Genomic DNA, 23154 nt, shown 5'->3' on the forward strand with positions numbered 1-23154 from the left:
AAGAATTGTTATTTTTTAAACTTAAGAGAGATATGTGTTATTTTTTATGATTTTTTATTTTTATAATTGTTAGATGTATATGGAAAATTTGTTTATTTGGAAATGTATTAAGTTTTGAAATTATTGCACTTATTAAGAAATAGCTAATACAACCATTTCAAAGAGGAATAGTTATTCCTCATTTTGAAGAACAACTATTCATAAAGAATTATTATTTCTTGTAATAAAAACATAACCAAATTAAAGAATAGCTAAATCATAAGAATAACTATTACATTACAATACTTATTACAGTTGACCGACCATGCCCTTAGGGTACGTTTGGTACATTGAATATAGATTACATTAGAAATAGTAATCTTTATTACTGGAAATAGAAAACATTGTAATGGAATAATTATTACTATTCATAAGTTTGGTTGTTACATATAAAAAACTTATAAAAGATGATGTATAAGGAAACTTTATATTTTTGGAAATATATTAATTTTAAAACCAATTATATACACTAAGGAATAATTATTACATTCATTTTAAAGAGGAATAACTATTCTTCAATTTAAAAAATAGTTATTACAATGTAATAACTAATCCATGTAATAAAGGTGCAGCCAAATTACCGAATTGATATTACACATGAATAACTATTCCATTATAGGAGCTATTACAGCGTACCAAACGTACCCTTAGGGTTCATTTGGTTGAAATTACTATTTTTTGTAATAAAAACATAACCAAACTAAAGAATAGCTAAATTATAGGAATAACTATTATATTACAATACTTATTATAGTTGACCGACCATGCCCTTAGGGTTCGTTTGGTTGAGAGGATGGAAAAGTAAGATGATAGAAAATTGAGGGAGGATGGAAAAGTGAGGATAGAAAATTGAGAGAGGATGGAAAAGTTGGGAAATAGAAGATATTTTTATTTCTCTCATTTATGTTTAGTTGGAGGGTGGAAAAGTAGAATGATAGAAAATAGAGTTTGTATAAATTTACTTTCATGCCCTTATTACATAACTTATTTTATATAAATATTTTATAAAGGAAAAATAAAAAGAAAAAACTGGTTCCATGTAAACGTGAGTCGCAAAGAACCCAGGAAGAAAAAGGTTCAACGAAACCAAAGACAAAGCCAAAAAAAAAAAAAGAAAAAAAAAAAGAAGATTTTAAACAAAAAGAAAAATGAAGCAAGGTTCAACGTGAGACAAAGAACCCATAAAAGGGGGGAAAAAAATAACACAGTAAAGGAAAAAAAAAGGAAAGAAAAAAGTGTTAATTTTGAATTTACTTTAGAAGAGTAGAAGGGGTAAAAATGTCATTTTTATTAAATCACTTCCCCTTCCCATTTTCTCTCCAATTTGGGGAAGCTGAAAAATGGTGGGCCATGAGAGAAAATAGGTGGGTCCCACCATTTTCTCTCTTCCAAAATCACTCAAACCAAACACCTTTTCCATTTAAAATTTCTCATATTTTCTTTCCTCTATTTTCCTTTCTCCCTATTTTCACACCTCTCTATTTTCACTCCAACCAAACATAGCCTTAATGTTACAACCAAGTTCTAGGGAAGAAGCACTATGGGGGAACATAATTTTGAGGGCCCATAATTTTGTTTTGATTCATTTAAAATGAGATAACCCATGAAAACCGGGGAAGGGAGATTAATTTTCACTCACTTAAAGAATTACACATATTAGGCATGCTTTACAATCATGTCAAATTATATATCCAAGCTTTTATAAAATTAAGGGAGTTACAAAATGCAAAATGCACATTGTGACCATTGAAAAAAAGTTGGATAAGACATAAAATTGAGGCACCTTTGTAGACAGCTCATTTACTCATAATAAGGTGAAATTCGAACAGGGGTATCTTTCTAATCAAGTAGCAATAATTTTTTTATTTTATTTTGAAAAGGTAGCTAAAAGGAAAATATAAATTGATTAATTCTTTCCAGTTCAATAATGATTAATTCTTTAAACTCCCAAAAAAAATAAAAACCCTCAGAAAGGCAAAAACCATTAATTAAGAAATTGCTACAGTGTGATGATACAACAACATAAATAATGCCACAGTGACTTGACAATATCAAAATTAGTCCTCCCAAAAGCAGCTAAAACACCAAAAACCATAAAAATTCCTACAAATTATATGCACCCTACAAAAAAAAAAAAAAAAAACAACAACAACAACTTAATATGCAAAATCTTAAAATGGGCACGCAAATTAACGCTTCACCTACAAACCAACGATTTTTGAGTGTGACATGGCTTATTTAATAGAAAAAAGGCCACTCATGCTTATTTGCAAAAATTAGTGAAACCAAGATGAAATCAAGCACAACTCAAATAATTCAACAAAATAAAGTATTCAATAGTTTGAAAGATAGAGACTAACAAATGGAGAGACAACCAAGCTTATAGTAAATATTTGGGTATTTGGGTTCCACCACATTCAAGCATTTTCTTCAACACAAATTGAGAAGCCAAAAAAAAAAAAAAAAAAAAAAAAAACCTTTTTTAGGGTTGGGAAACCAAATAGTATAATTTTCCAAAATTGAAAACCCTTAAAAGGAATCAGAATTGTCGATTTTCCAAGGAGAGGGAAAGCGATTAGTATAAATATAAAGATATTTGCATATTCCTCTATCTCCTACTAAGATAACCATTTTAAATACTGAAATCAAACTAATTGAGCCTAACATTGAAAAACATGGGATATAATATATGGGTTTTTTTAGAAGAAATTGATAATAATAAATAAATAAATAAATAAATAAGGTAATAGAAAACGAAAACAACATACACCATAAGAAATATAGAAGTTGGTGAGGCTAAATCGTCGCTCAGTTTTGGCTTCGGCTCTGTGATGTTTATGAGAAAGGATAAGTAAGTGAAATCTTTGCTATCTCGTGGAGCTCTTGTTCTTGTATTGGTAGTATTTGATTATAGGCTTGATATATCTCGTGGGTCCTAAAACAATGCGAATGAATAATAAATCATTCACATTTGCATAGGAAAAAACCATAGTTCAAGATTAATTTAGAAGTGAACAAAGAGAATGATAATTTAACAAATATAATAAACAAAAGAGAGATAGAGAGAAAGAGGATAAATTTTATACCAAATCAAAGATCGCTATTGTGTTCTTCATCAACTTCAAGCACACATTTACAATAGAGCAACCTTATATCAAAGTTAACATCGAAGCCTCTCCATAATGCCTGTACGGACATTATAGTAGCGTGCATGCCTTCCTTCTAGGACGACTGTTCAAGGCCTTGAACTTGCTCTAGAAAGAGGGTTATTCTAGCAATTGGACAAAAATCAATCATTATTAATCAAGGTGACTAATTGTATTTTTAGCCAAACAATGTCATAAATTTGCGAGATGGAGTACTCCTCGACTTTTGAACATAACAACTCAATTGGAACACAAATTAAGAAACTTAAATGAGATACATGATGCAAAATTAGATTATAATTAAAATTCAATTAAAATCTAACAATTTGACTTTATTTAAAAGAAAAATAATAAAATGAAATATTTTATACCTCTTAACTTTCACTTGCTTCTCAAAAAAAAAAAAAAAAAAACTTCACTTAGGAAACTCCATCACAAAAACTTTATAATAATAATGCATCCAATTTCACCCATTTTCATTTTCCAAACATTGGACAAAATATGGAACCTGGCATTAGAAGAACTTTTCATCTTATATGGATGGACTAGGGAACAAATACAAGAATATGCATAAAACCTTGTTTGACCAAAAAAAGAAGAAAAAGTGCATAATACGTTGATTTCAGTGTTATTCCCAAACAAAATTATATATAACTACATAGGAAAAATGCTATTTACACCATCTATAACACCAACATCTTTTCCCTTTGTCCATCTTTCTTTTGGCTTTTTGGTTCTTTGTGTTGATCTTTTCCTTCTATTCCAAGTCTTCTGCAGAGGTGGTAACAGCCCTCCCTGGACAGCCAACCAATGTTTCTTTCAAACAGTTTTCTGGTTACATTACTACAGATGCTCAGCATGGCCGACCTCTATTCTATTACTTTGTTGAAGCAAAATCAGTGAGCCCACTTTCAAGACCCTTCACCCTGTGGCTCAATGGAGGTTTTTATGTGAGTTATTTAATCATCTTTCTTGCTATATGGTCACTAATACTATATATCAATAAGTCTACTCATACAATAAATTTTGCAACTTTTTTTCACAATTGTTGAAATGACATTTTGTGATTCATCTACAATAAAAGTAGTGTCACTGATAAGCTCTTGTGAATGTAATGCTTAGCCAATCACAACTTACCATCTTAGCAAGTCATGAAAAAAGTTGTGAAATTTTTGTATATCATTGCTTTGCTCATATATTATGACACTTAATGCTGTTTTATGCTTGATTCTAGGCCCTGGATGTTCTTCCCTTGGTTATGGTGCATTTATGGAACATGGTCCTTAATTTCCAACCTGGGGATAATGGATTTCCTGTCAAGAATAAATATTCATGGAACTTGGGTAAATGTGTTTATATCAGTTCATTATATAGCAAGCTGTTATTATTATTATTATTATTTATTTTTTTAATGAAAAAAAGTTTGCCATGCTATACTGACTTCATAATGAAATATTTGGATAGAATCAAACATGTTATATGTTGAGTCAGCTATTGGGGTTGGGTTTTCCTACTCAAACACAAGCTCGGATTACTTAAGGTGGAATGATACTCAAGACGGGTATATGTGCATTTAACTATTGGTAGTATTACTTCTGTGTTCTGCATTTGTTAATATTTCTCAAACTTTTCAATACATAATCTTTTTTTTTTTGGTTAACAGCCAAAGATAATTATAATTTGATATTTTTAATAAACTGGCTGGAAGAATTCCCAAACTACAAAGACTCTGATTTGTTTTTAACTGGTGAAAGCTATGCAGGTAATTATGATTTGTTTTTGCTATCCCTCAAATTTCATGATTATGATTATTGAAAATTGTTAGAGTATTGGTTAAATAATTAAGTTCACCTATTCCTAAGAGCTTAAACTTTAGAAAAAAGTGACAATATTTCATGATACGAAAGCAAGTAATCCTAAGTTGGAACTCTGTCTCCACTCTATCTTCCATTTAAACAGTTAAAATCATAAATGTAGAGTCCACACTAGTTAAAAAGCTCCAAGCTTTTTAGGATTTTCTTTTGCTAATTAGTTTTAAGAAGAAGAAAATAGATGAAACTTTATAGGTATAAGCTCTAAGATTAAGATTTTGTGCACCTAAACAATCATTAAAACTTCTAGATATGATCATTAAATTCAGCTATCTCAATATTGACATCTTTGGTTGCGGGCCACTACATCCCACAGCTTGCAGCCTTGTTGATAGAGTACAATAAGAATGCAAATATCAAACTGTTAGGTTCTAAAGATGCTTAAATGTTTAGAATCATGTTTTAATTGTGTTGGCAAACCGAGAACAAAATATGTCTAGTTTATGTGTTAGGCTTGCTTAAAAGTGTTGGTTGCAAGTTTCAAGTCCAGTTGATTGCAGAAAAGGGAAGACAATTTCTGTCAAGCTCGGCCAATTGAGAATTAGACTCAACCGATCGAAAATCACAGGAACAGAATTCTGCAGAATGTTCAAATCAGGCCCAAGCCTGCGAAAACTTTTAGGGTTTCATTCCAACTTCTTCACATATAGAAGGGAAACCCTAGCTACGTTTTTTGGACTTTTGGAAGACTTGTGTGTAACTTTTTGTGAGATCTGAGAGGTTCTGTACCTTCTAACTACACAAGAATCTACCAGAGCAAGATCTACAATCAAGCGTTGGTAAAACATAGTTGCTACATCAAGATCATTACTGATGGTGATTTGAAACCTTTGAGTGGGATCTCAGAGTCATAAGCAAGGGTGCTTATGTTAGTGTAAATCCAAGAAGATAAGGAGTCTATGGATTCAGAGCTTGCACGTGGTCGTGTTAGTAAGTTACTACGTGAGATAGCAATAGATTTATGGTTAAATTTGATTGTAAAAACTTCAATTCTCTTATAGTGGATTTACTTTACCTTGAGAAAAGCTAGGTCAAATCCTCTCCAAATTTTTACCTTGAAACGGTTCGTTTCATCGGTTTTCCTAGGTCATCATATCGTGGTGTTATTTATTTTCTGCTGTTTTGCATGATATGATATATTGTTGTTTAACCTAGATCTGAATAATTAATCTAAATAATCACTTGGTTAATATATTAGGTTAAACAATTTGTTTTAAAGGGTCTAAACAAACAAGACGTGGTCGTGTCAGTAAGTTACTACGTGAGATAGCAATAGATTTATGGTTAAATTTGATTGTAAAAACTTCAATTCTCTTATAGTGGATTTACTTTACCTTGAGAAAAGTTAGGTCAAATCCTCCACAGATTTTTACCTTGAAACGGTTCGTTTCATCGGTTTTCCTAGGTCATCATATTGTGGTGTTATTTATTTTCTGTTGTTTTGCATGATATGATATATTGTTGTTTAACCTGGATCTGAATAATTAATCTAAATAATCACTTGGTTAATATATTAGGTTAAACAATTTGTTTTAAGGGGTCTAAACAAACAAGCACAAACCAATCAAGCTGAGAGCCATTGCTGTAATGACCAATATTAGTTAGAGCTAAAAAGTTACTTTCTGGATTACAATGTTGTTAATAATAACAATAACTTTACTCTCATTGTTGTTTGTAGCTTGGAAATCCACTTTTGGACCTAGACATTAGCTTGCAGGCTGGCGACTACTTGTGGTCACATGGAGCAATATCTGATGAAACACTAATGTTGAAGAATTCTGTCTGCAATGACTCAAAATATCTTCATGAAGACATCCACGGGAAATTGTCTCAAGGATGCAAAGATGTGTTTAATAGAGCTTCTGATGAAATTAGTGCAGATGTTGCTCATGATGACCTCCTCTTGCCAAATTGCTTGTCATCAAGCTCAGCTGAGCAATTTAGGCCCAAGGGGAAGCATGGGAAGATTCATGCAATGGCATACACAATGGTTTATGATGTTTAATAACACTGAGTTTGAATTGTGCATTATAAGCATATAGTTGGATACTTGGATTGGCTTATTCACTGAAAGTAGGTAAAAGTACAAATGTACCAAGAAAAATGAGGCTATAAAAAGATTTAGTATAAACAAATAAACTAAAAAAGCTCTAGATAAAAGCTAAACCAAACACATATGTAATGAGGAGTCTGACAGGTTGCTAGCAGGGGAACCAGAGGGGATCCATGCCTTAATGGAAGGGAATTCACCTATCTAAACAAGCCTCAAGTTCAGAAGGCAATGCATGCCAACATAACTCACCTGCCCTCCCATTAGAACTTCTGTACAGGGTCTATTTCTTTCTCTTTCAGTGTGTGTGTGGAGTAAAAAGAAATTCTCTAGTGGTTTACTTTGTAGTTTACTTACAAGTTGATTTATAGATTAGTTAATCAAAACGTGTAAAAGTTGCAGGCCTCTTGAATATCAAGAAGATAACTTGGACATGAACCTCATACCCCTCATCTCAGACCTTATAAAGGTTGGCATTCCTATCATGCTTTACAGGTTTAAAACATCACAACTAACTTCTAAGTATTGATTTTTCTCTTTACATTTTATTGACATCCAAAACTACAAAATTGGAAGTTGAACACCTGAGAGTAGTTTTCCAGTTCTCCTTGACATTTTCTTGAAAAGTTTATGAGTACATTTACATCAAACAGTGGTGACCAAGATTCCAAAATTCCTCTCACTCAAACAAGAATAATTGCTAACAAGCTGGCGAAGGATTTGAAGCTATCACCTTTTACAAAATATGGTACTTGGTATGACAAGAAGCAGGTATATATATAATTCTGTAATTCTCTCAGTACTTCTTTCTTTTATTTTAAAAGGTTGGACAAACACAATGGCACTAGCTTTCTTATCTTAAATAGCTTCAAATATAGTGAAGGTAGATTGATCTTAACAATTTTTAATTAACATAATTAGATTATACGCAGGGGCGTGCTTGAATTGGGTAAGGGGTATTTTCAACCCAACCTAGCTTCTTTGGATTGAGAAATTCCCAATCCAACCTATTGCAGCTCAAAAATTCAACCCAACCCAACTTGTGTTGGGTTGATTCATTGGGTTAAAGTCATTTGTTAGGCTTAATAAAAATATTGGAATTTCATTCAACTGTTGATCTATTAAAATTTGTAATATTGAACTTGATATTCCAACTTTGTTAAAACTAAGCCTTAAAATACTCAAATACATCAAACTAACAGATTTAAACAAAGTCTCAAATTGAGGCATTTGGTGAAGTAAACACTATTTGGCAGAGCCACAAAAATGTAGTAATTGCTCATTCAGTCACAGAAATTTAATGAAACGTGAATTGCAATTGCAGGTGGGTGGATGGTCTCAATCATTTGTTGGCTTAAAAGAGGGGAAGAATGTGACATTTCTCACATATGCATCAGTTAGGGGTGCAGCCCATTCACATCTCCTTCATAGGCCCTTATACTGTTTCGTTCCTTTCTAAGTGGAACTCCTCTTCCTAGACCCAGTGATTGACTAATGGGTCAAAAGTGCTGAAGCCCATTGCTCAAATGATCATATTCTTGTACAATCTCAAATGATCATATCCTTTAACGGTTTTAGTTTTTCTCGTATGCGTAGACAAGATAAGTCTTTAACTTAAAACATTGTTAGACCTTCAAGATATATTAGTGGTTGATCTGTGTGGATGGAGGATATTCCTTCATACTTAAATATTGTACTTTTAGCTGATTATTGTTGTGTTTTATTCAATGAAATATTCAGGTTACTTCTAAAAAAGTTAAAAATAAAAAATTACATTAAGTCTTATAGTAGTAATTTTTATTTTATTCTAAATATTTTATTGCAATTTGATGTTTCCTATAGGCTATATAGCCCGATTTGGAGTTAGACTAAATAAAGAAATTTAGTAATACCTTGGCGTATTGCAATTCCCTTTGAACTCAAGATCAATTATTCAAAAATAAAAATGAAAATGAAAAGTGCTGATTTCTTTCAAGTGTGTTTGGATGAAATTATTCCTCAAACCCTTTTAAGTGTTAGTTATTTGATCCCGTTAAGGTCTATATCCAATCACAAAATAGATCAATTGGTTACTTTATTTATTTTGGTAGGACATAATTATCTTAAATTAAGTTCACTAGTTGGCATATTTTAGTATTTTCAACAGAGGCATCCAAGATTCAAATCAACATTTCCCCCAAATATTGAATTATTTGTAAAAAAAAAATTGAACTTAAGTGGACCAAAAGAGAGGGAAAAAAAAATCTTATTTATACATCTTAAATTTGAATAATTAATTAGATTCCAATTAACTTAATTAGTAAAAATCATTTTAATTGAATAATTAAAGTACTTACCAAGTCAAAACTGCTCATATTCCACAATGTTAAAACATCCACCAACTAATTTTAATCCCTATACTCAAAACCAACAACTAAAAAAAACCGCAGCAAAAAAAACCAAATTTTGTACCTAATAATCCATAAAAAAAAAAAAAAAAAAGCTGTATCATACTATGTTCCCCACACCCCCCCACCTTTTTTTTTTATTTAAATTTTTAGCAACTAAATCGATCTTATTGAGAAAATCAGAGAGAATTTATTATGCAGTGGTTGTTCCGATGATGCTGGGTTGGTGTGAGGACTTCGTGCTAATGATGGCTTAGTGCGAGGGTGGTGGTGGTGGCAGCAACGACGGCAGGGTTGAGAGAGGAAATTGGAAAGCGAAGCATTGGAGATTGGTTTTTTGAAATTCTCAGATGGGTTTCGTGAGAGAGAGAGAGAGAGAGCGAGAGAGAGAGAGATCTTGCTAGGTTAACCGTGTGTTTAACCATAGTTAAATTTACTGGGTTAAGTTATTAAATTTTAATTGAGGTAGCACATCTAAGACCCTTGATACATTTCATAAAGATCCTGTCAATTTCAAAGAGAAATGGAGAGGATCGACTGTTTGTTATCTCTACTGGTGCTGAATCTGTACCTTAAATAGAAGGTTGTACATGTAGATGAACTTAACCCTCTATATTTATATGGAAAAACTTTTATTTGTTTTTACTTTGGATGAATAATTGTAAGCAGGTTGCTCACAGCGTGCAAGTTAGGAGCAATCTATGACTGAGCAGGAGCATGCTGCAAGCTGCATGTACAAATTCAAGTTGACTGTGAATTTTTATTTATATTTGTGTACAATTTGACTTTATTTAAAAGAAAAATAATACAATGAAATATTTAAGGCGAAAATCGCATTTTCATTCCTACATTTTCAGGTAATTTCCATTTTGATCCCTAGATTTTATTTTTACCGCTTTTAGTCCTTATTTTAAAAAACGCGTTCCGTTTTAGTCTTTACAATCATCACCGTAACGAAAATATCTTATGTGGCAGATGAAATGGCACTATTGGCAAAAGAGTGCTTACATGACTATTAAAATAATAATAGAAAATTTTAATTAACATTTAAAAAGTCCATGTCAGCATTTAAAATGAATTTAAAATCAAAACCATTTTCTTTTTAAATTTGTCAATTTTAAAAATAAAATAAAATATTTTAAAAAATATGAATAGATTTTCTTGCAACTGTCTCTAATCTTCGATTCTCATCAGATGCCTTTAATCTCAGATTCTCATCAGATGCCTCTAATCTCAAACTTCCTCCCTCTCACCTCCAACATCGCTTCACCTCTAAACAAAACCATCTCAGATTCTTACACCTCAAACTTCCGTTTCTTGATCTCACTCTCTCTCTCAGTACCCCTTGGCCGAAGCTCCCACCATTCATCTCCTTTAATCGCCGCCGCCACCGCAGGTATCAAGTTGGTAAGATCCTCCTAATCAATGGGTTCGGCAAGGTTCATAGGTGGTGGGATCGGTAAGGTTCATCGGTGGTGAGTTCGGCAAGGTGGTGGGTTAGTTTTTGGATCGTATGTGGTGTGTGGTATGGGTTTCCAGCAGATTTGAAGGCCCACGTTTTCCTCTCTTCCTCACTTTCTCATCTCACCCTCTCTATCTTGGTATTGAATTTGAAGAGGATCTAAAGCCGATCTTGGGTTTATTTTATTTGTTTCTTATTTTTGACAAATTTGAAAAACTCTTTGTTGTGTGTGTTGAGAAGGGATCTTTTGGGTTTGTGAAAGGGAGTTTTTTGGGTTTATGAATGAGAATTTGTTGGGTTTGTGAAAAGGGGATTTTTTGGGTTACCAATTAGAAGAAAAAAATGTTCAGATCTTGAGATTGACTTTGCCAAGAAAATGCTTAATTAAATTAAATTTTATTTAACTATTATTGATCTGAGTTTTGATGTGTTTGGCTTTAAAGAAAGTACAAGAAAGACAGAGAAATGAAAAGAAACTAAGAATTAATTTGCTAAGAACATAAATATGAACAGTCATGTTCTTGGGGAAGAACACAAAAAACATATATGAATATGTTTTTCTGAAGAAAATAATGAAAGGAAAGGAAAATTTTATTTTAATTATTTTATTTGATTTGGTTTTAAAAATCACATGTTTAGAATTTTGTTTTAATTTTTTCTGACGTGGCTTTTTTAAATATTTAAAATGCTGATGTTGCATTATTTAAATGTTAATTAAAAATTATTATTATTATTTTAATGGCAATGTAAGCGCTCTATATGCCAACAGTGCTTTCCGTTTGCCACATAGAAAATTTCTGTTATAGAGATGACGGTAGGGACCAAAACAAAACGCGTTTTTTAAAATAAGGACTAAAAGTGGTAAAAATAAAATCTAAGAACTAAAGTGGGAATCACCTAAAAATGTAGGGTCGAAAATGTGGTTTTCACCAATATTTAATACCTCTTAACTTTCACTTAGGATACTCCATCACAAAAAACTTAACTTTATATATATATATATATATATATATATTAATAGGCAAATCTCAGAGAAAGTTAAATTGGAATTTGAAATCCGAGTCCTATTTTGCGCCTTATGTTTAAATTTATATGGAGATCACACCATAATTATCTACTTAAGTTTGTGCCATGTGTTCACTTAAGTTTATTAATTTTTGTGCCAAGTGAATTAATTAGTACAAAATACTAAGAATCTAATATTAATGAATTATAAAATTAAAAAAAAAAAATCAATCATATATACTCAATAAAAATCACCACACAACAAAGATCATCATCTGTTCTATTTTATTAAAAATTAGAAAAAAATTGATCATAAGTAGTATTAAATTTAGGTAAGAATTTTAATATGTGACTAATTATGTTTACTTTTTTAAATAATGATTTGACTAATTATTAATTTGCCCAATCCAGGCCAAGATAGGTAAGCAAACTCCGAGGACTTCGCCTACCCAAGGAGAGCAAGAGAATTAGGACAGCTGATATCCTTTAGAAGCCTAAGGATAGGAGAAGAGATAGCAACTGGAACAGGGTTGGTGGGAGGAAGTTTCCTGAAGGAGACACCTCCCACCTTTGCATTCAATACCCAACACCAACCACATCAGCTGCATTAATGCGAAAATGACTCCTGAACAGTAACTTCACAGCTAGCAACCCCTTCTACCACCTCTAGAAGGGTCCTGATAGGACAAATATCTTAAGAAATGCCCTAGGACATAGAGGTGGAGGGTTGGGATGCAAGGAAAGGGACTATAAAAGGAAGGAAACCCCCCAGAAAAAAAGGGAGGAACATTTTCTAAGTAAAAAGAAACCAGTGAGGAGAGTTCAGAATTACCTTGTAAGGAACCAAAACTAAACTTATATACAAGAATTTGACCCTCGGGTTTGCTTGAGGAGTATATTATCCTCAATTGTTGTTCCAATTGTGCTTATTTGCTACTTTGGATTCTTCGGTCTTAGACTTGGACTCATCCTTGTATTGCACTTGAGTTAGTGACCCACTCTCTTAAAAATTCTATTGTTTAGGCTTGATTTGAGGGATAAGGTACCACTGTTCTAGGTGGGCTTAGGCTTTTATTTTCTGAGTCCCTACATATATATATATATATATATATAATTTTATTTTATATATTTGCTTTACAAACTCATTTTAAAGTGGTTTTAACTTTACATATTCATCTACTTTAATTTTGATGTTATAACTAAATAATAAATTAATGGAAAATCAATACAAAAGTGTTGTCTATGTATATTCCTTTTGGGCGGTTTTTACTTTAAATACTATTTTGTCCCTTAATCTTCCTTTATTTTGCCTTTTCTTATTCTCACTCTCTTACTATAAATTTGTCACTCTCATTCTATTTATATTTTTAACATACAAAAAAGGTTATTTCTCTCTCTCTCTCTCTCAAAAATTTTTTTTTTCATTTTTTGGGGGTTATTTTATTTTATTTTTCTTGCATCTCTACCTTAGATTGATGAATATTTGTGTTTTTTAGAAATCTACTTTTGGTTGTTTAAAACTAAAAAATGAAATCAATGAGTAATATTTTTTTTTAAAATGAACTCTACTTCTCATTTTTTTGGGTTTTTTTATTTTATTTTTCTTGCATCTCTACCTTAGATTGATGAATATTTGTGTTTTTTAGAACTCGACTTTTGGTTGTTTATAACTGAAAAATGAAATCAATGAGTAATATTTTTTTTAATAAAAAAATTGTCCATACAAAGGTATTTACAGGTCCTACTTAATCATTAATAGTAGAAAAGATACAACCTAATAACTGTCTACAGGAGGGTCTCCTACTAGAGGTTTCTAACCCTCATTTTCTTATTATTGACTAATTCATATGTGTTCCTTGATGTAAGTATTTTTTTATCATTTTATTTACTAAACTACATACTTTTAATGAATAGTGTTTGTTGTTGATATGATTTGGGAGAAAATCATATTATTATTTGTCATATTTTGTGTTACTGTCAGGTTTTAGTTTATTTGGAAAACAACATGATGGTCTGAATAAACTAATGAAGAATTGTCACGTCCTAAACTTGATACTTAGATTTGTGACCATAACCGGCATGTTAATATCAAGCTTAAACTTGGTATTAACAAGAACCAACTAAACTTTTTACAAAAGCTTTCATTTTTCTTTTCATTCTTGTTTCTTTACTTCTTGATATAACTTTTCACTTGATATTCAGAACATCTACACTGTACTCAAAGTTTAACATAATCCACCAGTCATTCAATATCCACACTTTCACATAATACATCTCTTAATACTTTAAGGTACATAACTTTCATTAGATCCTAAAATACACAATACTACAAAGTTGAACATCAAATTGCTAATTTGGAATCTATACATATAAAATTAAAACTAGCTTCTTTCAAAACTCAACTAAGGCTCCTTCTACTCCAAAATAAAACTTGTTGACTGAAAGAGTGGAAGAGGTGAGTTACACAGCTCAGTAAGGGGTAAGATACACAAGAATTTAATAAGAATGCATGTAAATCAAATTAAATCATTTTATGATTATTAGATAGGAGAACATTTTTTAATGCACAGTATTTTATATTATTCATAATAATAACTTATACGTTTTTCATAGGAAAATAATTGTTCTCCTTTATCTTATCAGAATAATATTACAAAACCTTTTAAGACTGAATTTCTTTCTTTTCTTACAAAGTCACCAATATAAATATTGATTGTTTAAAATCATATACATACATACATACATACATATATATATATATATATATATATTCTCATTACAAAATAATCGTTTTGACTTAAATCGGATAATTGGTAACTTTGTCTTAATTTAGAAACATTTTAAAGAATAACAAAACTTTTCTTCATAAACTTCTTATAAAATATTATAACTTTCATAGTCACATTTTAATATTGACATAAACTTGTACTTTCATCAGAAACTTTATATTTAAAGAACAGCAGAAACTTCACAAACATTTATCTTTAACGAATAGCTTTTCTTTTCATTAGAAACTTCTTTTTATGAGAGCTTTCAGCTTTTCATAATGCATTTAAACAAAATCATTCTCTCATGATCAATAAAATAATATAGTTGTTCATACCATATTGGTTAGTTCATATCTGATAAGTTTGTACGGTAACAACAAAGCCCCTACAGTTTCCTTCTACTGTATGTACATACTTTGATCGAGTGCGAACACACTGCCATCCTCAGTACATATTTTGATTGAGCGCGGACGCACCGCTATCCTCAATACATACTTTGATCGAGTTCTGATTACCAGAGGACATAACCTGAAAACATTTCTTACTTATATATCATACTAAAATTCATAATTTGTATAACATTTCATAATAATAGCATTTCTATTATTTTCTTTAAATATTGTGTTCGTGGAATTAGTAATAGCATCAATATGCTCAAATTATATACATAAGTTTTCAAAAGCCCATGAACACATCTTTGTCTGAAACATGATTATATGCTATATCTCTAATAAAAAACCTTTTAATGCATAATACACTTTAAAATAACCTCATGACTTACCAAATACCTATATAACTTATCCCTTACCTGAAAGTAGATGAACCGAGAGCCTAAAGTCGAAGGAGCTTAGACTTAGGTATTGATAACACCTAAACCAAATATCAAAACTTATTCATATCAATTACTCATTATCATAAACTTACACATTCATCGCAAAGTCTATCTCTCATAATCAACGAAATCCTAATCCCATCTCAACGAGGTTCCCTAAACACAAGATACATTCATCAAACAATATGATGTACCAAATTTTAGAGAAACCATTATTTTAATGTTCATATTTAGATCATGTCAAAAAACTTTAAAATCAATTCAGAATGTGTTTGAGATTGGAAGCAATGGTGCATGCATAAACTTACACAAGGCAACATACAAAATGAACAAAACAGCTTCATAAAAATAACAGTTGAATGGTTTTGAATCCCTCTTTTAGAGTACTAAACCTTGAACCAAGTTATACAAAATTTATCTATGATCCAGACATACCAAATGATGAACATATTAATTTATAACTCAAAACATTCACCCTAACTTTAGAATTAAATCTTCAAAGTTAAGTATGTCACTTACTGGTTTACTGTTTATTCCAGCAACATATATTCCACTTATAAAATACAAATGGGTTATCAATTCACATCCAATTTTCATGTTAATTTACAGAGCCACTCCTATGGATGTCTAGTAGATTCCATATCATTTTCAGAACTAAATCATAAATCCATGATTTACTAAAAATCATACAAGACAGCATACTCAAATCTGTCGTAACATAATTTCAATTAACTTAGAAATTAAACCATTATTTTTGTATTGATCCAATGGCTGTGAGACCATTTCCATTAGAACCATATGTGTCTTAGCATTCATAAGAACTACTCCTAGCATATTTACTGTATACAAATTAATACATAATTTATCATGCATAAATACAGAATCTGTCATAGTAATAGCTTTGCAACATTTTCTTGTAAATTCACAAACAATTATCAAACGATGGTATTTTCATATGAAATTTAATACACACATACTAGACATATTATATAATAATCTCCAACAAACCTTTTACCCATAGCTATCCTAGAAAAATACAGGATTTATAATGACCAAATAAGTTAACTAATGAGTGCAACTCTCATTAGGTTCATGAAGTGCCTATTAACTGACTTTCAACCAGATTCAATTACTGAATCAACTATACATTCAACATCTCAATTAGCAATACAATAAGGTTTATCTAGCTATTTTACTCATTTTGACACTTACCCATAACAACAGATTTTATCTTTGTCTATCATCTAGGAGCACATGCAAGCATAAATAGTGACTCACTTCATATTTAGGCAATCGACAATCTCTAAATTCCAACACACCTATATACAAATTCATATAACCATAATTAAAGTTTAAAATGGACAATAGACTAAAAGAATTACATTTTCCCTTTACCCTGGACACGGATTATTGGAGTGATAGAGCTAGAATCACTAGCTTCAAGTTGGGAACAAAAGCTTGAGAAGAATTGAAAGAAACTTCTTGTTGCTGTTGGACTCGTAGGTGTGAGAGGGAGGAGAGTTGAGAGTTTTTCTTTCTTTTGGTGTTGGACCTGTGGGTATGAGAGGGAGAGAGTTTTTGATTGTTCTAGTTGCTTTGAGAAAGTCAAAGAAGAGACGAGGTGCTGTCGATAAGAACAAAGAAAGAAAAAAACAAATGAGCAAAGAAAGAAGAACCAAGGAAGTTTCTGGTGCGGCAAAGAAGTCAAGGAAAATAACTTGGGTGGGGCATGTGTATGCTAAGGAAAAGTGAGCTGATGACTTACTTTTAAACTTTTTGAAATTTACTTTCCACCCCCCTTACAAGCTTATATTCTATAAGGCCCAAACTATAAAATAACTTTGCATATAAACCCTTACCTTAGACACATAATTAAACACCAACAACTATGTATTTAATAACTTAAACCACTTAATATAGTTTTGTACATACTTAATATATATTTATAATACAATTAGCCATTCAATTATATATAATCTTTACAATTATTATTCAAAGGCATTATAAAGTAATATGTTTATTAAATACTCTTCTATTAATTATAGAAAGAAAGTGGTTTAAAATAATAATTAACCACTCAAACACATAATTTAACTATAAAGTTGGGTCAGGTGGTTATAAGAACAGTTAGTATAGTTGAAGACAACGGTCTTTATGCAATTTCCTTTCATTGTTTGTAAATATTTTGTTTAACAAATTAATTAGTAGCAAATTGTTATGTTTTTGTTATATGATGTTCTTAGATGGTTGAGTAATTGTTTTAAGCATTTACAAATATTTTATATTGTTCTTTATCTTCCTTACTTTATTAGTGTATTCTTTAAGATTTTTAAGAAAAAAATTCAAATTTGTGGTCAAAATGATTTATTTATCTATTTATTTTTTACATGTTAGATTAGATTATGACAACATTAAATCAATACTTCTCCTTTTTCCCCCAAAAAAAAAAAAAAATTCTCTACTTTTTTCCCCTTTGAAATTGTACTCTTGGTCTTTTTTTAAAGGAAAAAGAGTTACAATCTTTTATTTTTCGCTTTCTTTATTTTTTTATTATTTTGAATTTTACTTTTGTTGAGTTTTATTAATTTTTTTTTAGATATATTACACAGTGTTTTTGATTTTATAGTAAAAAAAATTGGGTTTGAGAACTTTGTTAATTTAAAACTAAAAGAATAATTTCCAAATTTTATATACTTTTTGATGATGCACAAAATATTATAAATAACTTTAAAAAAAAATTAATTTTTTCACTAACTTACCTTTTGAACTTTAGAGAAAATTTGTATTATTTAATTTTGGTACAACATAAATTATATATATTACATTTGTGATTGTCTCTATAGTAAATGAAAATATGATTATAAATTGCATTACTATTTATTAAATTATTCTAAATTGAAAAAAAAAATTAATGAGACCACCTTAAAAATATTATCACACGCAATGCGCGGGATCTGCGACTAGTTTATAATAATAATGCATCCAATTTCACTGAGGTAATTTTCCAACTAGCATGCATTTGGGAGAGAATATCGTTAGTTAGTATGCATTAGAAACAATTCAGTAAAATAGCATCTTAAGTCTCTTAGACTCGAGTTCACTATAGCAACTCGAGCCCAAAAGACTCGATTTTTATGTGCTGGCACAATTGAGGTGTAGTCTGAAATCCACGTGAAACTCGAGTTTTAGATACTTGAGTTTTGTTTTCTCTTCAATCCGTTTTTTCCTTCTCTGTTTTCCCCTTAATCCTATTCCCCAAAGATTTCTCTAACTCTCAAAACCCCAAACCCACTTCCGAAGACAACAAACCTCGAAAAAAAAAAAAAAAAATACCAAACAGGAACATCAAACCCAAGCGCGCTCCGATGCTAAGATCAACAAACCCAAGCCACTCCGGTGCCAAGATCAACAAACCCAAGCTGCTCAGGTGCTGAGATCAACAAACCCAAGTGTAGGGAGCTGCTCTGGTGCCGAGATTGTGATTTTTGGGTTTGGGTTTTTGATCCGGTGCCAAGATATTATGAATCTGTGGGTTTGGGTTGTTGCTCTAGTGCTGAGATTTGATGAATTTGTGGGTGAGGTATAAGGACAAAAGGAAGAATAGGGAGAATGAAGGAAGGAAGGAGAAAATGAAGAAAGGGAAATCAAGTGTCTAAAACTCGAGTTCTACATGGAAAATTGTCCACGTAAGCGTATGAAAAAATCCCGAACTCGAGGATTAAAAGCTCAAGTTCTGCATTGATCTCGAGTTTTAAACACTCGAGATGCTAGTTACCCAGATAGTTTTGAAACGTGACAACTAACGAAATTCTTTGATATTTAAGGTTAATTGGAAAAAAAAATTCCAACTTCACCCATTTTCATTTTCCAAACATTGGACAAAATATGGAACGTGGCATTAGTAGAGCTTTTCATCTTATATGGATGGACTACTGAACAAATACAAGAATATGCAGAAAAACTTGTTTGACCAAAAAAAGAAAAAAGAAAAGAAAAAAGAAGTGCATAATATGTTGATTTCAGTGTTATTCCCAAACAAAAATATATATAAATACATAGGAAAAATGCTATTTACACCATCTATAACACCAACATCTCTTCCCCTTGCCCATCTCTCTTATGGCTTTTTGGTTCTTTGTGTTGATCTTTTCCTTCTATTCCAAGTCTTCTGCAGAGCTGATAACAGCCCTCCCTGGACAGCCAACCAATGTTTCTTTCAAACAGTTTTCTGGTTACATTACTACAGATGCTCAGCATGGCCGAGCTCTATTCTATTACTTTGTTGAAGCAAAATCAGCGAGCCCACTTTCAAGACCCTTGACCTTGTGGCTCAATGGAGGTTGATATCTGAGTTATTTAATCATCTTTCTTGCTATATGGTCACTAATACTATATATCAATAAATCTACTTATACAATAAATTTTGCAACTATTTTCACAAATTTTGAAGTGAGATTTTGTGATTATTGTACAATAAAAGTGGTGTCACTTACAAGTCCATGTGAAACTGTGAAAGTATTGCTTAACCAATCACAACTTACCATTTCAGCATGTCGTGCAAAAAGCTGTGAAATTTTTGTATATCTGGCATTGCTCATATGTTATGACTCTTTGTTGTTTTATGCTTGATTCTAGGCCCGGGATGTTCTTCCGTTGGTTTTGGTGCATTTATGGAACATGGTCCTTTCCGACCTGGGGATGATGGACTTCTTGTCAAGAATGGATATTCATGGAACTTGGGTAAATGTGTTTATACCAGTTCATTATCTAGCAAGTTTTATTTATTTATTTATTATTGTTATTATTATTTTTTTTTATGAAAAAATGTTTGCCATGCTATGCTGACTTCATAATGAAAAATTTGGATAGAATCAAACATGTTATATGTTGAGTCACCCATTGGGGTTGGATTTTCCTACTCAAACACGAGCTCGGATTACTTAAGGTGGAATGATACTCAGACGGGTATATATGAATTTTACTATTGGTAGTTTTACTTCTGTGTTCTGCACTCGTTAATATTTCTCAAACTTTTCAATACATAATCATTTATTTTTTGGTTAACAGCCAAAGATAATTTGAGATTTTTAGTAAACTGGCTGGAAGAATTCCCAAACTACAAAGACTCCGATTTGTTTTTAACTGGTGAAAGCTATGCAGGTAATTATGATTTGATTTTGCTATCCTTCAAATTTCAAGATTATGATTATTGAAAATTGTTAGAGTAGTTGTTAAATAATTAAATTGACCTATTCCTAAGAGCTTAAACTTTTGAGAAAATTGACAATTTTTCATGATATCAAAGCAAGTAATCCTGAGTTTGAGGTCAGGATTAAAATTCTACGTGTAAGGTCAACACTTGTTAAAAAGCTCCAAGATTTTTAGGATTTGGGATTTCTTTTGCTAATTAGTTTTAAGAAGAAGAAAGTAGATGAAACTTTATAGGTCCAAGCTCTAAGCTTAAGATTTTGTGCACCTAAACAATCATTAAAACTTCTAGATATGATCATTAAATTCAGCTATCTCAATATGGACATCTTTGGTTACAGGCCACTACATCCCACAGCTTGCAGCCTTGTTGATGGAGTACAACAAGAATCCTAACATCAAACCAATCAAGCTGAGAGCCATTGCTGTAATGACCAATATTAGTGAGAGCTAAAAAGTTACTTTCTGGATTACAATGTTGTCAATAATAACAATAAGTTTACTCTTATTGTTGTTTGTAGCTTGGAAATCCACTTTTGGACCTAGACATTAGCGTGCAGGCTGGCGACTACTTGTGGTCACATGGAGCAATATCTGATGAAACACTAATGTTGAAAAAGACTGTCTGCAATGACTCAAAATATCTTCGTGAATATGTCCACGGGATATTGTCTCAAGGATGCAAAGATGTGTTTAATAGAGCTTCAGGTGAAATTAGCGCAGATGTTGCTTATGATGGCCTCCTCTTGCCAAATTGCTTGACATCAAGCTCAGCTGAGCAATTTAGGCCCAAGGGGAAGCATGGGAAAATTCATGCAACGGTATACACAATGCTTTATGATGTTTAATAACATTGAGATTGAATTGTGCATTACAAGCACATAGTTGGATTGGCTTATTCAGTGAAAGTAGGTAAAAGTACAAATGTACCAAGAAAAATGAGGCTATAAAAAGATGTATAAACAAATAAACTAAATAAGCTCTAGATAAAAGCTAAACCAAACACATATATAATGAGGAGTCTTTGTGGCCCTGGACAGGTTGCTAGCAGGGGAACCAGAGGGGATCCATGCCTTGTTGGAAGGGTATTGATTTATCTAAACCACCCTCAAGTTCAGAAGGCAATGCATGCCAACACAACTCACCTGCCCTTCAGTTGGAATTTTTGTTTAGGGTCTATTTCTTTCTCTTTCAGTGTGTGTGTGGAGTTAAAAGAAATTCTCTAGTGGTTTACTTTGTAGTTTACTTACAAGTTGATTTATTGATTAGTTAATCAAAACATGTAAAAATTGCAGGCCTCTTGAATATCAAGAAGATAACTTGGACATGAACCTCATACCCCTCATCTCAGACCTTATAAGGGCTGGCATTCCTATCATGCTTTACAGGTTCTAAAACATCACAATTAACTTCTAAGTATTGATTTTTCTCTTTACATTTTATTGACATCCAAAACTACAAAATTCGAACACTTGAGCAGTTTTCCAGTTCTCCTTGACATTTTCTTGAAAAGTTTACGAGTATATTTACATCAAATAGTGGTGACCAAGATTCAAAAATTCCTCTCACTCAAACAAGAATAATTGCTAACAAACTGGCGAAGGATTTGAAGCTATCTCCTTTTACGAAATATGGTACTTGGTATGACAAGAAACAGGTATGTATATAATTCTGTGATTCTCTCAGCACTTCTTTTATTTTAAAAGGTTGGACAAACACAGTGGCACTAGCTTTCTTATCTTAAAAAGCTTCAAATATAGTGAAAGTAGATTTATGTTAACAATTTTTAACTAACATAATTAGATTATACGTAGGTGTGTGCTTGAATTGGGTTAGGGGTATTTTCAACCCAACCTAGCTTCTTCAGATTGAGAAATTCTCAATCCAACCTATTGCAGCTCAAAAATTCAACCCAACCCAACTTGTGTTGGGTTGATTGATTGGGTTAAAATCATTTGTTAGGCTTATTAAAATATTGAAATTTCATTCAACTGTTGAAACCTACTACAATTTGTAATATTGAACTAGATATTCCGACTTTGTTAACTAAGCCTCAAAATACTCAAAAACACATCAAACTAACAGATTTAAACAAAGTCACAAAATTGAGGCCTTTGGTGAAGAAAACACTGTTTGGCAGGGCCATAAAGAATGAAGTAATTGCTCATTCAGTGACAGAAATTTAATGAAATGTGAAATGTAATTGCAGGTGGGTGGATGGTCTCAATCATTTGGTGGCTTAAAAGGTCGGAAGAATGTGACATTTCTCACATATGCAACGGTTAGGGGTGCAGTCCATGAAGTTCCATTCACATCTCCTTCACAGGCCCTTACATTGTTTCGTTCCTTTCTAAGTGGAACTCCTCTTCCTAGGTCCAGTGCTTGA

The 23154-nt window shown here is 31.7% G+C and overlaps 1 protein-coding gene and 1 pseudogene across 1 annotated transcript; both read left to right on the forward strand.

The window, feature by feature from the left end:
* The first annotated feature begins 3221 nt into the window (after positions 1-3221).
* LOC115972086 lies at positions 3222-5441 on the forward strand (annotated as a pseudogene).
* A 514-nt stretch (positions 5442-5955) lies between these two features.
* On the forward strand, positions 5956-23154 carry LOC115972096 (serine carboxypeptidase-like 45). Its single transcript, XM_031092249.1, has 11 exons — positions 5956-5982; positions 6735-7046; positions 7734-7877; positions 19725-19899; positions 20196-20300; positions 20430-20525; positions 20628-20720; positions 21110-21195; positions 21290-21589; positions 22282-22425; positions 22978-23154. Exons 1-11 carry the CDS (start codon positions 5956-5958, stop codon positions 23152-23154), a joined length of 1659 nt encoding a protein of 552 aa, XP_030948109.1.

Source organism: Quercus lobata, chromosome 2 (assembly GCF_001633185.2).
Source record: "Quercus lobata isolate SW786 chromosome 2, ValleyOak3.0 Primary Assembly, whole genome shotgun sequence".
Lineage (NCBI taxonomy): Eukaryota > Viridiplantae > Streptophyta > Magnoliopsida > Fagales > Fagaceae > Quercus > Quercus lobata.

Coding starts and splice junctions, on each gene's coding strand:
- LOC115972096 (XM_031092249.1), top strand. CDS start 5,956: ATGGATTCAGAGCTTGCACGTGGTCGT. Junction 20,301..20,429: donor TGGATATTCATGGAACTTGG/GTAAATGTGTTT, acceptor AAATTTGGATAG/AATCAAACATGTTATATGTT. Junction 20,526..20,627: donor GTGGAATGATACTCAGACGG/GTATATATGAAT, acceptor TTTGGTTAACAG/CCAAAGATAATTTGAGATTT.